The sequence below is a fragment of the Chiloscyllium punctatum genome, chromosome 13 (genome assembly GCF_047496795.1).
Source record: "Chiloscyllium punctatum isolate Juve2018m chromosome 13, sChiPun1.3, whole genome shotgun sequence".
NCBI classification, from domain to species: domain Eukaryota; kingdom Metazoa; phylum Chordata; class Chondrichthyes; order Orectolobiformes; family Hemiscylliidae; genus Chiloscyllium; species Chiloscyllium punctatum.
In genome coordinates, this window is record NC_092751.1 from 104297651 (window position 1) to 104313272 (window position 15622).

Here is a 15622-nt window from a genome sequence, read left to right on the forward strand (position 1 = left end):
CCCTTCTCACTGTACCTCGGTACACGTGACAGTAATAAATCAAATCAAATCAAATCAGAGGCATTGGGAGAAACTCTTCCCCTTTGGGGAATGATTGAGAACCAGAGGACATTATTTTGAAGTGTTTTCCAAAAGAAGCAAGTGAAAGACAAGATAAAACTTTTTCCATCAAAATGTGTTCAGGCTCTGACATGTACTGCCTGGAAATGTGAGAGAGGCAGCTTCAATTGGGGTATTCAAAAGGGGGTATTGGATGGCCACCCGAATCAAACTAACATGTCGGGCTACGGGGAAAAGGCAGGAGATCGGTGCAAAGCCAAAATACTCAGAGAGCCAGTCCAGGCACGATGGGCTGAGTGGCCTTCCCCCCCCGGACCATAACAATGCTGTTACTTTGTACCTTTCTTCAGGAGGAAGTGAAAGGAAAGATGAGCTTTTTTTTATTGAAAATCTGCAATGTTTACAGGACAAGGGTGAAGTGAACACAATTTCGGGGCATCCACAAAGTCTGCTGTGAAAGGGAGAGGTTTCAAACACTCGATCGGTGCGCAGACTGGGCAGTTACAGCTCACAACACTGAGTAAACCCAAAGGTAAAGGCAGACCTTCTGTGAACGACAGTGATTGAAATTCTAACCAATGAATGAATGAAGTCCGAAGTTACATGACACCAGGTCATTTAGTCCAACGGGTTCATTTGGAATCACAAGTTTTCTTCACTTGATGAAGGAGCTGCGTCCCAAAAGCTTGTGACTTCAAATAAACCTATTGGGCTAAATAACCTGGTGCCACGTGACTCCTGAGTTTGCGCACTCCAGCCCAACACCAGCACCTCCACAACATGAAGCAGTGAGTCTCGATGTGACACACTCAAGTTCTTCGTTAAGTAGAGAGGATGAGGATCCTGTCCCATAAAGCAAAGAACCATCAATTTTGGGACAAATCAAAGAATTGCACTGGGATCTCGTCCCGCTCTACAGTCTCAGGAGAGTGAAGTTGAGACAAAAACCGAATCAGTCTCTCACACAGAGATACTCCTGTGCTGATCCTCCCATGTTCTCTCATAACCAGGGGGAGGGGAACTTCGAATTCAATGTAATGCAGTTCCCTGTGCTCTCAGCCGGTAGGTTTGTGGATTCCAGCCTTACTCCAGGGGCCTAACCATAAAATATAGGTGGACGCAACTAGATGGTGGCATGGTGATGCAGTGGTTAGCACAGCTGCTTCACAGTGCCTGGGACCCAGGTTCGGTTCCAGTCTCGGGTGACTGTCTGTGTGGAGTTTGCACATTCTCCCCGTGTCTGCGCAGGTTTCCTTCGGGTGCTCCAGTTTCCTCCCACAGTCCAAAGATGTGCAGGTCAGGGTGAATTGGCCGTGATAAATTGCCCTGTAGTGTCCAGGAATATGCAGGTTAGGTGCATTAGTCAGGGGTAAATGTAGGTAAATGTAACTCTGGGTGAGTTACTCTTCAGAAGGTCAGTGTGGACTTGTTGGGCCAAAGGGCCTGTTTCCGCACTGCAGCGGTTCTATAACAAAAGCTGAGGGATGTTGTCAGAGGTGCCACGCTCCAGCTGGAACACTGAAGCAAAGCCCTGTGTGCTCTCTGGACTGGGTGTAAACAATCCCATTGCACTGAACTGTAGCAGTGCTTTGGCCAATATTTATACCTCAACAAACGTTAAAACAAATTATCTGGCTGTTACCCCATTGCTGTTTGTCTGGTCTTGCGACACGGAATTTCTTGCATTACAACGATGACAACAGCTCACCAGTTTTTAAGTACTTTGGCACCTACTGTAGTCATGAAAGGCACTATAAAAATGCAGGTCTTTCTTTTATTGCTCTAATGTCTATTTCTAGCCTACACCACCTCTGGTTATTTTCAAATCAGTATCTTCAACTATGCGTCATGTCCAGTACACTCTGTTCCAAGCATAGAGAGAGGTCCCTGAGATTAAAGTTAATCTCCTATTACTGCGATACTTGAACTGAAAATGACAGCCAGAGTTTTTGTTGCTTTTGATTAATTCCCTGAATACTGTGATGAATGGAAATTGATGTCAAGTGGAGCTGCACATCCCAGTAATCATCTTAATCTTTATTAACTGTACTGAGCTCCTTCAACAACATCAATCTGCAGAACGGACTCCTTGGGAGAGGGTACTGCAGCCTTTCCAGTGCAAGTTGTTGTCAAGTCCACTGGGGAAGCCTGCATCAAGGGTCAAAATGCCTCTGGGGAATGTTCCTTTATCAATGAAGGAGAGTGAGTGATGGAGGTGCAGTGGGCAGTCTCTCTGTCTCTGCGCTAGAACATCTGGGTTCAAGTCCGACCCCAAGAATCAATGGCTCAGGAAGGTGCCATTCATAATCTGGTCAAATGAGTTGAGTATCAACCTACAAATCCTTGCAGTGCACAACAATGGTAGGTGGTTAAAGTGGGAGAGATTCCCCGAAACAAGAGCAGAAATCGACGGGAAACTCAGCAAGTCTGGCAACATCTGTGGGGAGAAAACAAGAGTTAACCTTTTGGATTTGTCACCAGAACTCAACAGGGAGGTCCCTAATCCATGAGGTGATGACTGACGTGCTAGCTCATGTCATGTGATGGAATGAAAATTGGAGACTCTACCATTGCTGTCCAAAGCCCCAGACTACAACATAGAGTCATAGAGCTGTACAGTACAGAAACAAAGATCCAATTCATCCATGCCCACCAAATATACTAACCTAATCTAATCCCATGTCCCTCCAAACCCTTCCTATCCATATACCCATCCAGATGCCTTTTAATTGTTGTAACTGTACCAGCCTCCACCACTTCCTCTGGCAGTTCACTCTATGCACATGTAGGTACATTATGTGTAATGCATGTCTGTAACATTGTATGTTACCACAGCAACTTTGACTCTCTGACGACGGAGTTGTCGCGAACTAAGAACTGCAGATGTTGGAGTTTGAAACAAACAAAAACATAAAGTGCAGGAGAAACTCAGCGGGTCTGGCATGATCTGTGGGGATGTGACCGTCACCCGAGGCTAGAATCAAACCTGGGTCCCTGGTGCTGTGAGACAGTAATGCTAGCCATTGAGCCATCATGTTGCCCAATAAATGAAATCCATCAAATGAAACCTTCCATTCCTGATACCATTCCAGTGAATCTCCTTTTAAGTCTCTCCAGAGCTTTAACATCCTTCCTTACGTAAGCTGCCCAGAACAGAACAGAATACTCCAAATGCAGTCTGACCAATGATTTATTAAGGTGGACCATCACTTCCTTGCTCTTATACTTTACGTCTCTATTTATAAACCCAATAAGCCTTCTTAACAACTCTTTCAACTTGCCTGGCCACATTCAGAGAGTTACGTTCGTGAACCCTGAGGTCTCTCTGCTCCTGTTTTCTCCTGAAGGTTGTACCGTTGAGCCTGTATTGTCTCTTCATGAATGTCTGCTTATTTGGCCAAGTTGCCATTGGTCCTCTGAAGTCTGTCAGCATCATCATCCTCACCGTTCACTGTTTCCCTAACTTGCATCTGCAAACTTAGAGATTTTGCCTTCAACACCCACCTCCAAATCATTAATACAAATCAGAAAAAGCAAGGGTCTCAACACTGATCGCTGGGGAACACCTTTTTCAACTCGTCTCCAAACTGAGCAACGGCCATCTATACCTATCCTCTATTTCCTATCTTTTAGCCAAATTCTAATCCATGCGGCCAAGGACCCATCAATCCCAAACATTTCTGATTTGCTAACCAACCTGCCACGTGGCACCATATTCGATGTTTTCAATTTGCTCAATCCCAAATGTTAATGGTTTCTTTAAAATTTCAAGGCTCCAAGTTGGCATATTTGTCAAAAACCAATTAGTTCTCAGACATACACCTTTTGCACCAAGTTCCATTGGAATCCCATCCACTAGGTTTTGAAATAAATTGCTTCCAGCCAAACTGAGTAATAGATTATCCTACACAGATGAAACAATTACCTCCTACAACTTTCAGTGGCAGAGATAGTTAAAGCCAAGAACTCCAGAACCAGTTGACCGTATGCAACAATGCTTTGGAAAGTTCGGAGGAACTACTCGATTATGTAAATTAGACACTAAGCACCGATGACCCTGAAGATTTTACTAAGGTATGATTTTTGGCTTTGCATAGAAGCGTTCTTTTTTCAACATTTGAGATTGGTAGAAATGACCAATAAGATACTGCAAAATAATGTAAGAACTTCAGATGATGCAATTTATTTTACAAGCATACCTCCATTAAGGTGTGCCTGATACATTTCCACCTTATCCATTTGCATGGTAACAGTTGCTTAGTTCAGTGCTGGATTCACTTGCTGTATCTTGGGGAGTGCAGTTGTTGTACTGTTCTAAGTTTAGGTCAATTTGGAACGTTACTTATACACCTTAATGGTAAGGTCCGAGGGAGTGTTGCTGAACAAAGAGACCTTGGAGTGCAGGTTCATAGCTCCTTGAAAGTGGAGTCGCAGGTAGATAGGATAGTGAAGGCGGCATTTGGTATGCTTTCCTTTATTGGTCAGAGTATCGAGTACAGGAGTTGGGAGGTCATGTTGTGGCTGTACAGGACATTGGTTAGGCCACTGTTGGAATATTGCGTGCAATTCTGGTCTCCTTCCTATTGGAAATATGTTGTGAAACTTGAAAGGGTTCAGAAAAGATTTACAAGGATGTTGCCAGGGTTGGAGGATCTGAGCTATAGGGAGAAGTTGAATCAGCTAGGGCTGTTTTCTCTGGATCGTTGGAGGCTGAGGGGTGACCTTATAGAGGTTTATAAATTCATGAGGGGCATGGATAGGATGAATAGGGAAAGTCTTTTCCCCGGGGTGGAGGAGCCCAGAACTGGAGGGCATAGGTTTAGGGTGAGAGGGGAAAGATATAAGAGAGACTTGAGGGGCAATTTTTTCACACAGAGGGTGGTACATGTATGGAATGAGCTACCAGAGGATGTGGTGGAGGCTGGTACAATTGCAACATTTAAGAGGCATTTGGATGGGTATATGAATAGGAAGGGTTTGGAGGGATATGGGCCGGGTGCTGGCAGGTGGGACTAGATTAGGCTGGGATATCTGGTCGGCATGGACGAGTTGGACCGAAGGGTCTGTTTCCATGCTGTACATCTCTATGACTATAACTCTATAACGGAAGAGTCTCTTACCTGCAGGGTTTTGTTAGGTATCCCAGAGTGACAACTCTCAGGACTGGAAAACCACAACTCTTTCTGTTGTATTTGGTACTTTCTTCCAGGGAGGAAAGCATTCGACCTGGATATTCCGACATTTAGTCACTGACATTAATAGACTGAACACTAAAGTTAACAGAGTGACAGTGGGATGGGTTCATCCTGACCTTGAGGCCTGAGTCTACATTTTATCACACTTAACTAGAGGCAATATCTGAAGGATCAGCTCATGAACAACTGATTGACTGACTTCACAAAGTTGTGGCATTGGTTAAGTGAATGAAAATATATGATGAAAAGCTGTGGGATTTGATTAAAATCTTACTGGGAAACTGATCATTCACATGAGTTCTGATCAATTCCAGGGGACTGGTTATAAATCATCGCCCATTTTATTATATACTGTACATAAGGCACTCTTTCTCGAGCTCATTCAATTTCTATATGAACTCCCCAGTGCCCAAAGTCTCAGAATGACTGGAGTTTAAAGGACGGAGAGTAGACTTGTTCCCTGTCCTAAGTCACTCAGAGGCGGATTTCACTCCGATTTTCTGGCTAGAGTCCATGATTAGCATCTCACTCAAAGGCAGTGATTTATATTCCTTCAAACTACACATTCCTGGCTTTTTCATTCATAGCTCACAGTGCAAAAACCTGCAAAGTTAGTGATCATGGAACTTGAAGATTAAGTATGGGCTGGAATGTTTCGCAGGCAGATGTCTAGATGTTGAATTAGCAGCAAAAGATTTTCAGAGATTTACAAAGATTTTATTGTGAATCTATAGTTTAGCATAAACACCAGCTTCCACCTTTCCCAGACCTCCATCTCTGATTGGACAGAACTCAGCTTTTTCATCCACTTTCCAATCTAATCTAATTTTTTTTACACAGCTTTATATATTCAGAGATACTTTTAAGGAGCACTGAAAGTTTATTCCACCACCAAATCACCCATGTTACTTTCTTCCTTGAAGAACGCAGCTCTCTTTATGTTTTGAATTCAGCCTTTTAAGTTCCACATATTTACAAATGTCTACATTTTCTTTCCCCTTCTCTCAGCATGTTCAATGGCTATTTTACCATAAAGGTTAAGTCATCACAGTCCCAAGAGGACCGTAGCACTGCTCTCTAATGACAGAGTACACACACACACACACACACTCACACACACCAGCGATGGGGTGAATTTGTATTTGTAGATACGTTCTATTTTGTTCATAAAGCACACAGTCTGTAGGCAGTCAGTCCATGTGACATTTTATAAAATCCTACTTTGGAAATAGAACCAGTCTGACTCAAGGTTGGGACACAGACAGACTCTGAACTCACACCTTTAATTCATTGTCTAAGCTGAGATGACACTTTTTTTTATAAAACCTTAAGTTATCTCGGGACTGTGACTTGAAAGAAATTCTGAGATTTACATATTCATCAATTGAAACCTGCATACCTGTTCTAAGTGATTGAAGACTTAACAGAAACCTAGCATTGTTCAAAACAGCGCATCAGTTGTTCGCCAATTTTACTATAAATTCTGTGTCCTATAATCCTGTTCCATTAACTACTTGAGGAAGAAGCTGCACTCCAAAAGCTTGTACTTCCAAATAAATCTGTTGAACTATAACCTGGTGTTGTGCTAATTTTAGTTTTGTCCACCCCAGTCCAATACCGGCACCTGCACATCATGGAACAGAGAGAGAGAGGGAGAGGGAGAGAGGGAGAGGAGAGAGGGAGAGAGGGAGAGGAGAGAGAGAGAGAGGAGAGAGAGGGAGAGGGAGAGAGGGAGAGGACTGGTGGTGAGTTTAACCTGAGGGTCACCATGTCTCAGATGAAGGAAAAAGTTGGGAAGGAGAGTTCTTCATGGTAACCTCAGTCAGTGCAGGAATTGAACCCACTCTGTTGGCTTCATTCTACATCACAAACCAACTAACGGAGCTAACCGACCTCTTGCGCTTTGACCCACCCTTAAGTAGTATTTCCTCCTTCTTTTGCTTGTTTCTCCAACTCTTTCACAGAGTAGTGTGCAACATCCTGCAGGTTATGTTGTTCCAATGGGACATGAAAGAGTCAGACAGAGTTGAGGCAGATTTCATGCAAGTCCAAACAATAAACATTGAATGAAACAATGCTGACACTGAGTCACAGTTGGCATTGAGACATGTTGATGTGTTGAGGAGGGTTGATGAGAATGGACTGTGCTTATTAAAAGCACAAAATTATATCAATAACTGCTGGTCAGCCTCACTTGCTCTAAGTTCATCTCCTGGCCTCAAGCAGCCACAGAGCAGGACTACAGCTCTCCAGCATATCTTCAGAGACAACCTCTTTCATAAGAGGTGCCCAACTGAGTGAATTCTGGAGGTGAATGATGCTGAGCTCCAAGTATAATGCACACGTTGAGCCATATATTAATGAAACATTACACTCATTGTTCAAGCACTGACAATGGCATTGTCAGAAACAGAAGTCTTATATGGCCTAAAAACAAATCATTTGACTTTTCATGATGACAATTTTGAACCGATTCTGTTCTGAAAATGTGCTTTTAGCTTCATGTAGTGACTTGCGTTCTGAGTTTCTCATAAACAATATCAAAATTGACATTCAAACACCTGATGCCAATCTATATTCACATGGTTAGAGACAAAAAAAACCCTGCAGTTACTGGAATCCAAGGTAGACATGCAGGAGGCTGGAAGAACACAGCGAGCCAGGCAGTATCGGGAGGGGGAGACCTGAAGAAGAGTTCTCCACCTCCTGAAGCTGCTTGGCTCACTGTGTTCTTCCAGCCTCCTGCATGTCTACCTAACCTATATTCACAGCCTGGGTGTTAGACAATGGAACACCAGAAACAAATGTTGAAAGTCAGAAATATTGCAACATTCCTGGGCAGAATGCAACCAAAACCTCAACTTATCATAAATGACGAGTTGGAATACTGAGAAAGCTGGGTTCTCCTTGCTGCAGAGCCAGCAACAGAAAATATTGAAACCATCAAGAATAAGTGACAAGGCACTGTCCTGATGGCAGCAGAGTCAGTAACCAGAGGATTGTTTCAGACAATTGGTAAGAGGTCTGCAATGCACCTCAGGACGTTATTGGAATAACGTGTTCAGTTCTGGTCTCCCTGCTATAGGAAGGGTGTTGTGAAACTTGAAAAGCTTCAAAAAAGATCTACAGGGATATTGCCAGGATTGGAAGGTTTTAGCTACAGGGTGAGGCTGAATAGTCTGGGGCTGTTTTCCTTGGAGTGTTGGAGGCTGAGGGGTGACCTTATAGAGGTTTATAAATCATGAGGGGCATGGATAGGGTAAAAAGGCAAGGTCTTTTCCTTGGGGTGGGGGAGTCCACCACTTGAGGGCATAGGTTTAGGGTGAGAGGGGAAAGATATAAAAGAGACCTGAAGGGCAATTTTTTTATGCTGAGGGTAGTGTGTGTATGGAATGAGCTGCCAGAGGAAGTGGTGGAGGGTGGTACAATTGCAACATTTAAAAGACTTTTGGATGAGTATATTAATAGGGAGGGTTTAAGAGGGATATGGACCAAATGCTGGCAAGTGGGACTAGATTGATTTAGGATAAATGGTCAGCCTGGATGAATTGCCTCTGTGCTGTACAGCTCTATGACTCTTTGACTCGGAGAGTCGTTCAGACAGGAACCTCACAATCTGTAAACAGTGCTTGGATGAGCATTTGAAATGTTGTATCAATCAAGGCTGTGGGCTGGAAAGTGGGACTCGTAGGTTTACAATTGTATTGTTGGTAAGGACCCAATGAGCCAAAGTGCCTTTTCTGTACTGTGTAATTCCACGAAAAGGACCAGTGGTGGGTTTAGAAGACGTTTTGCACAGCCAGTGACTTGTGCACCCAGTCATTCGAGAGCAACAAGTGGTGGTGATTTAACCTGAAGGTCCCCATGCCTCGAGTGAGGGGAGAGGTTGAGAAAGAAAATCCTTCATGGTAAGTCATGGAAAGCAAGTGGTGGAATCAGGTTCAATGTTAAATTTCACAAAGGAACTGGATGTATAAAAGGGAAGAGTTTCAGAGTATGTTTTGTATAATGCAATGAATTAATCAAAGTTCAATCTCAGCCAACTTTGAGAATGATGAGAGGCAACTATCTGGAAGGAGGGGAATTTTGCAGGAGTCAATGAGTCGTACAGCACAGAAACAGACTCTTCGGTCTAACTTGTCCATGCCGACTAAGTATCTTGAACTGAACTAGTCCCATTTGACCCAGACCCTTTTAAACCTTTCCTATTCATGTACCTGTCCAATTATCTTTTAAATGTTGCAATTGTACGAGCCTCCACCACTTCTGGCAATTCTTTTTATACATGCACCACCCTCTGTGTGAAGAAGTTGCCCCTCATGTTCCTTTTAAATCTTTTCCTTCTCACCTTAAGCCATGCCCTCTCGTTTTGGACTCCCTTATTGTTTAGCCCCTTGAGCCTACTCTGTCACTCAACAGGATCGTGGGTTCCCATCCTCCAGACCCCTCCCTCACTGAGGACGAACAGTCAATCCTCACCTTCATTTCATTACCGCCACATGTCAACTAATTTTCCACACACCAAAAGACCTCGGTTGTTGCTAATCTGACACTCCTTATGTCCATTTTCCTCCCCTTTCCCCATAAACTTTGAGCAGCCTTACACTACTCCCACCGCCCCACCTACGGCTCTCGTTTGCCTCTCCTCCAGTGGGACTCATGTGTGTCCCAACGCATGCAACCATTTCTGATCCCTTTCCAATCAGGGTCAATTCAATCGAGAAGACATGAAACATGGCTTGCATGGCAACTATCAATGACATCCTGGTCTGACCATGCACGACCTCTGGAGATGAGAAGCTCAAGTGCGATGTTGGTTGCGTGCGTAGCTGCTTACTCCACAGCTGACCTGAGATCCATCTGGTCCACTCATGTCCATCAGGGAGAGAAATCTGCCATCCTCACTCGGTCTGGCCTACAAGTGACTCCAGATACACAGCAATGTGGTGAATCTGAGCTGGAGTTGAATCAGTTCAAGAGCGAGAAGAGATGGCTAACAAACAGCAGCCTTGCCAGCAACATCCACAGCCCATCCAGAAACAGGAGGATGCTGTCAAAGGTGCTAGGACGAGGGAAGAATATGCTCAATCTTTCAATCCAAAGAAAAATCAACTACTTGCTCAAGATGGAGGTCACAAAGAATTATGTGGATGAATAAATGCAAATTGACTTTTATTTTTTTCCCCTTCCATTACTTAAGCTGCAAGCGCCAAATGAGTCTGAACCAATTTACCTTCAGGAAGATCTAGAATGATTGACCATGCGTATTAATTGTAAAACTTGGACCAATGTCAAGTGGTTTGCAATGTGATAGTCTTTGTGCTTTAATCTGTGATGTAGGATAACAGGGATTCCTTCAGTTTCATGATTCGTTTGCTTACATTACAAGCTCAAGGTATTAGCTCAAGCCATTAGGTATTAGAGTAAAAGAGTCAACACATTGTGGAAAGGTGAAGATAATCATATTTTCTCTTCCTGCTTTGAGCTATTTTGTTCAAGTCAGAACGCAAGGTATAAATGTCTTGTGCAACAGAACATTCTTAGGAAGAAGTTCAACACAAATGCGATGACAGGAGAGGTTGGCAGAATGGTAATGTCACCAAGTGCTCTAATCTAGAAGCCCAGTTTTAGGATGTAAGTTCAAATCACATTATTGCAGTTGGTGAAATTTAATTTTAATAAATTAGTCAAAATAATTGAAAGATAAGGCTATATACGAGTCAGCAAACTGAGCCGCGGTTAACGTAATTTGAAACCCAATATCTTGTGCAGGTCATTTTTCCAACAAGCTGCACTGATTAAAACAGATCTCACACCATGCATGCCAACTGGGTCATTCTGCCTCAGCTGCTTGGAAATTCACAGGTTTGAACCTCATCCCTAGATTCAAGGGACAGGTCAGCACTGATAAGTATTACAGGCAGACAGCCAGAGGTCCGACACAGGAGATGTTCAACTGAGATTGTGCCCAGTGAATATGTAATTTTTAAGAAGTCTGCAATGGGAATTCGGCAGGGTTGACATCATGTGGGCTAAACAAACTTTCTCATCTCATCCAATTTTGTGATACCACGTCTATACAGGAAATGCTTCTTTTAAGTTTCCAAGCTAAAATGAATTTTGTTTTAACATTGGTCATGATTAAGATCTGTTTCCTTGGCATTTTCAGTTTAATGCTAACAAAAACAGAGGTTGTTGGAAAAGTTCAGCACATCTGGCAGCAACTGTGAAGAGAAATCAAGGTTAGTATTTCACCACTGGACCCAAAACATTAACTCTAATTTTTCTTCACAGATGTTGCCAGACCCGCTGAGCTTTTCCAGTAATCTGTGTTTTTGTTTCTGATTTACAGCATCAATTTTCACTCAGGGTAATGCTGTTGCTTTTTCTCATGCTCCCCAAGCATTATTGCCTGGAACCCCCCCCCCCCCCCCCTCGACTTTTCACCTCCCCCTTCCCCTGAGGCTTTGCGTCCCTCTGGCATTGCCCCCCGCCCCTCCACTCCATTCTTGTCCTGGCCTTGGACCACTCCCCTACCACCTGCACCCATCTTGCCTGTCTCCTCACCCCCAGACTTGCCAAGTTTTGAATGGCAGCACGTGGGGAAATTCAAATTCAGTAATAAGTTGGCCAAATGGAGACTGTGTAACTATCGTCGTAACAACCTGCCTGCTTCATCGATTCCCTTTAGAGAAGGAAATCTACTCCATTCTCCTGGCCTGGCCTGCATGTGACCCCAGACTCACTACAAACATTAGTACCATACAATCACATAGATCTACAGCTCAGTACCAGGCAAAACAATCAACTAATTATTCTAATAACATTTCCCAGACTATTAGATGCCCTCTGGGATGGGCACTAACAGGTGAAGCAAGCGACAATGTCCACATCCCATTAGTGAATCTTTAAGAGTTATTCTTGCTGGGAATGCACAGGTACATTTACCTTATTTCAACTTGTACAATGTTTTCTCGACGTTAGAAATCTCCGATGGAACCCAACTCTGACCGTAACATTGATTCCTATGGGAACCTATGATTCACTTAAAGTCAGTTGTCAGGAATGCTACTGCAACCGTAAGTGAGGACCTACTACATGATCATCTTACGTTGCTAGGCAAGGATCAACAAGCTGATCCACCAATTGTCCCACACTCACCATAGCTGAAGCATTATGGGATGCCTGGTTGGCAGAGACGAGTTGGACCGAAGGGTCTTTTTCTGTGCTGGTTGACCCTATGACCCCACACCTTATCATTGGGTAATGTGAAACAAAAACAGAAACTGCTGGAGAAACTCAGCAGGTCTGGCAGCATCAATGGAGAAAGAAAGAGAGTTTGTGTTCTTCATCAGAACCAGGCTGGAAACAGTAACTCTGCTTTTTTCCTCACAGACACTGCCAGACCGGCTGAATTTCTCCAGCAATTTCTGTTTTTATTTCAGATCTTCACCATCTGCAGTTCCTTGTTTATTTTAGTTGGGTGATGTGCTCCACTTAGTGAAAAATGAAATTTGATCTTAAATTGGTTGAATCTCAATGAACAAGACAAAAAAAAGCAAAGTTAACAGGTTTTTCTAAGACTTTATAAATGAAAAAGCTGTACCTGGGTACCTTTGGACCTAAGATAACACTGTGAGTGGCAACTTGTAAACTTTTCACTGTGCGCATTTGAGTACGTGTGACAATAAAGCCAATTCTAATTCTAATTCTTCTTCCTTAAACTCAGATACACACAGGAACAATGAATTCAGAGACGGAGAATAGGACAACTGTAACTCAGAATATTCTTGAATTTCTGCTGACCACCCAAGAGACGTTCCAGAGGACTGATCCCTCAGTTGAAAAGGCAGACCCTCTGCCAATCATCATCGCTTTGATATGCATATTCCTTCTCTTGGCAACATGTGTGAGTTTTGTTGCCTTGTGTAATCCTGCGGGTCTGGACGCTTCCCGCTACGGCCCCTATGAGTGCATGCCATATCATGTGGAGGACTCCAGTGAGCCCCGATTAAAACTGTGGAAACGTCTGGGATCCCTGAGGTGCTCCATAAACAGCTTCCGGTGGAATCGACCCTTCCCTCATCCTCCGCAAACCTTCGCAAGTCGTTGTCGGATGGACCAAAATGACTCGGACCTCACAGAGTCAACAAAAATGTAATGATTCAGCGAGCATCAAGTTTGCAAATGGATGCATTGAGGCCAGCGAGGGGAAGTAATGAAAGATTAACTATTGCTGCAAACAATGCTCCGGGCACCAGCAAAAAGCAAGATCTCAGTTGTAATGAGGATTCGAGAAACGTACTTCATAATACCAAACAGATTGCAATTTGTATAGTGGCTAGCATCCACAGGGAAAACACATTGTGCTCCAACGACTTAATCCATGGTAACCTTCAGACTGGAAGACAACCATGAGCTAAAAGATACAACAATGCTGTTTGGAAGTTTTCAGTTCAAAAAAGTTGTTCACTGTTTCACTTTAATATTGAACTATAACATCATTCCAGAACTACAACCTCATTACACTTTTATCATCAGTCTGCAAGGCCCTGACTCTCCTTCATCTTTCATGAGACGTTCAGACTGACAGCAGCTCCTGTCATCCTCAATACCAGTTTCATATTTAATCCTGAGCAGTGAGATTTGGGATTGAAGGAAACGCAACCACTTTCGAGGGCAAGTGGATGGGAAGCTAATGATACAGTTTGCAATAACGCCCTGGTCGATGCAATTCGAAATTCTCATTTCAGTCTAATAAGGTTTCTCAGAGGAAAAATGATATTATTTCAAATGCTCAATAGAAATTACAAATCTCCTGCATCCAACAGGAAGCACGACAGGGACCTAAAGGTATGAAGGCAAATACGGGGGATACTGGAAATCTGAAACAAATGCAGAGAAAGTGCCTGGGGAAACTCAGCAGGTCTGGCAGCGTTGGTGGAGAAACAGTTAATGTTTCAAGTCTGGTATAATTCTTCCTCAGAACTGACAAAAATGGACATTAAGTAAATGACCTGCCAATGTTACTGGTACAATTGAACTTGTTGAATTTTTAACGTATGAATTACATAAATAGAGTCCTCAATGACTCTGATTTGTAGCACTGTATACGGTAGTGATAACCAGTACCAAGAATTCTCAAAGTTTCAGTAAAAAGAATAGAATTGATAAACATTTGAAGATACATGTTAATTACTGAAGGCAGCTCTCAGCAGTGGATGCATAGGGGAGGATGTGGAATGTGATAATATCACAGGACTAGAAATCCAGAGATAACAAGGACCACAGATGCTGGAAAGTCAGAGTTGATAAAGTGTGGCACTGGAGAGTAGGTCAGGCTGTGTCAGAGGAGCAGGAGAGTCGATGTTTCAAGGTTGGGATCTTTCATCAGTTCTGCTTGATGCTGCTTGACCTGCTGTGCTTTTTCCAGCTCCACACTTTATCAAGTCTAGAAATCCCAGAGACCCAGGAGAATGTTGCAATATGGGTTCAAATCCCACCATAGCAGATGGTGAAAAATCTGGATTCAATTAATAAAAGCTAGAAATAAAAAAAAAAATCAATGGAACCATGTGACTACCAATAGTTAATAAAACACAGTTAAAAATCACACAACACCAGGTTATAATCCAACAGATTTACGCTAGAGTGGTGCTGGAAAAGCACAGCAGTTCAGGCAACATCCGAGGAGCAAGAAAATCGACGTTTCGGGCAAAAGCCCTTCATCAACAGGTCTATCTGGAGGCACTAGCTTTCAGACTGCTGCTCCTTCATCAGCTGGTTTTGAAGCAGGATCGTAAGACACAGAATTTATAGCAAATGATTAGAGTCATGCAGCTGAAATGATATATTGAACAAACTTAGATTAAGTCTATCATCTTTTAGAATGGGTTTGCTCATTTTGGATCTTTAATATGTAAATCCCAGAACTTCTCTTAAGTCACATTCTCAAGATAACTCCAGGTTTTCTAACAAAAGGTGCCATCTCAGTTCAGACAATGTATTAAAGGTGTGAGGTTAAAGTCTGTCTCTGTCCCAATCTTGAGTTAGACTGGTTCTATTTCTGAAGTGGGATTTATAGAATATTACATGGATTGACTGTAGGTTATGCATTTTTGAGCAAAATGGTATCTGCAAATACAAATTAATCTGATAAACTTATATGTGTGTACATGCAGGAGAGACAGAGTGAATGTGAGAGTATGGGTGTGAGTGCATTTGAGAGAGTGTGTGTTTGCATGTGTGTAAGCTTGGTAAACTATGTGTGTGAGTGTGATGGGGTAAAGGCACCTTTTGTTAGAAAACCTGGAGTTATCTTGAGAATGTGACTTAAAAGAAGTTCTGGGATTTGAGATTAGATTCCC

General features: G+C 43.0%; 2 protein-coding genes across 3 annotated transcripts in view; one reads left to right on the forward strand and one right to left on the reverse strand.

The window, feature by feature from the left end:
- Positions 1 to 15064, forward strand: part of LOC140484521 (uncharacterized protein C10orf105-like) — a 146854-nt gene extending 131790 nt beyond the window's left edge. The window contains exons 2-3 of one of the 2 annotated variants that reach the window (XM_072582901.1): positions 467 to 592; positions 12985 to 15064. In XM_072582901.1, coding sequence (XP_072439002.1) covers positions 13000 to 13416 — 417 coding nt within the window. In that variant the 5' untranslated portion in view covers positions 467 to 592; positions 12985 to 12999 and the 3' untranslated portion in view covers positions 13417 to 15064. The remainder of the gene's footprint in view (positions 1 to 466; positions 593 to 12984) is intronic. The other variant, XM_072582900.1, reaches the window with a different exon arrangement.
- Positions 1 to 15622, reverse strand: part of cdh23 (cadherin-related 23) — a 967008-nt gene that overhangs the window by 406779 nt on the left and 544607 nt on the right. The window lies entirely within an intron of this gene.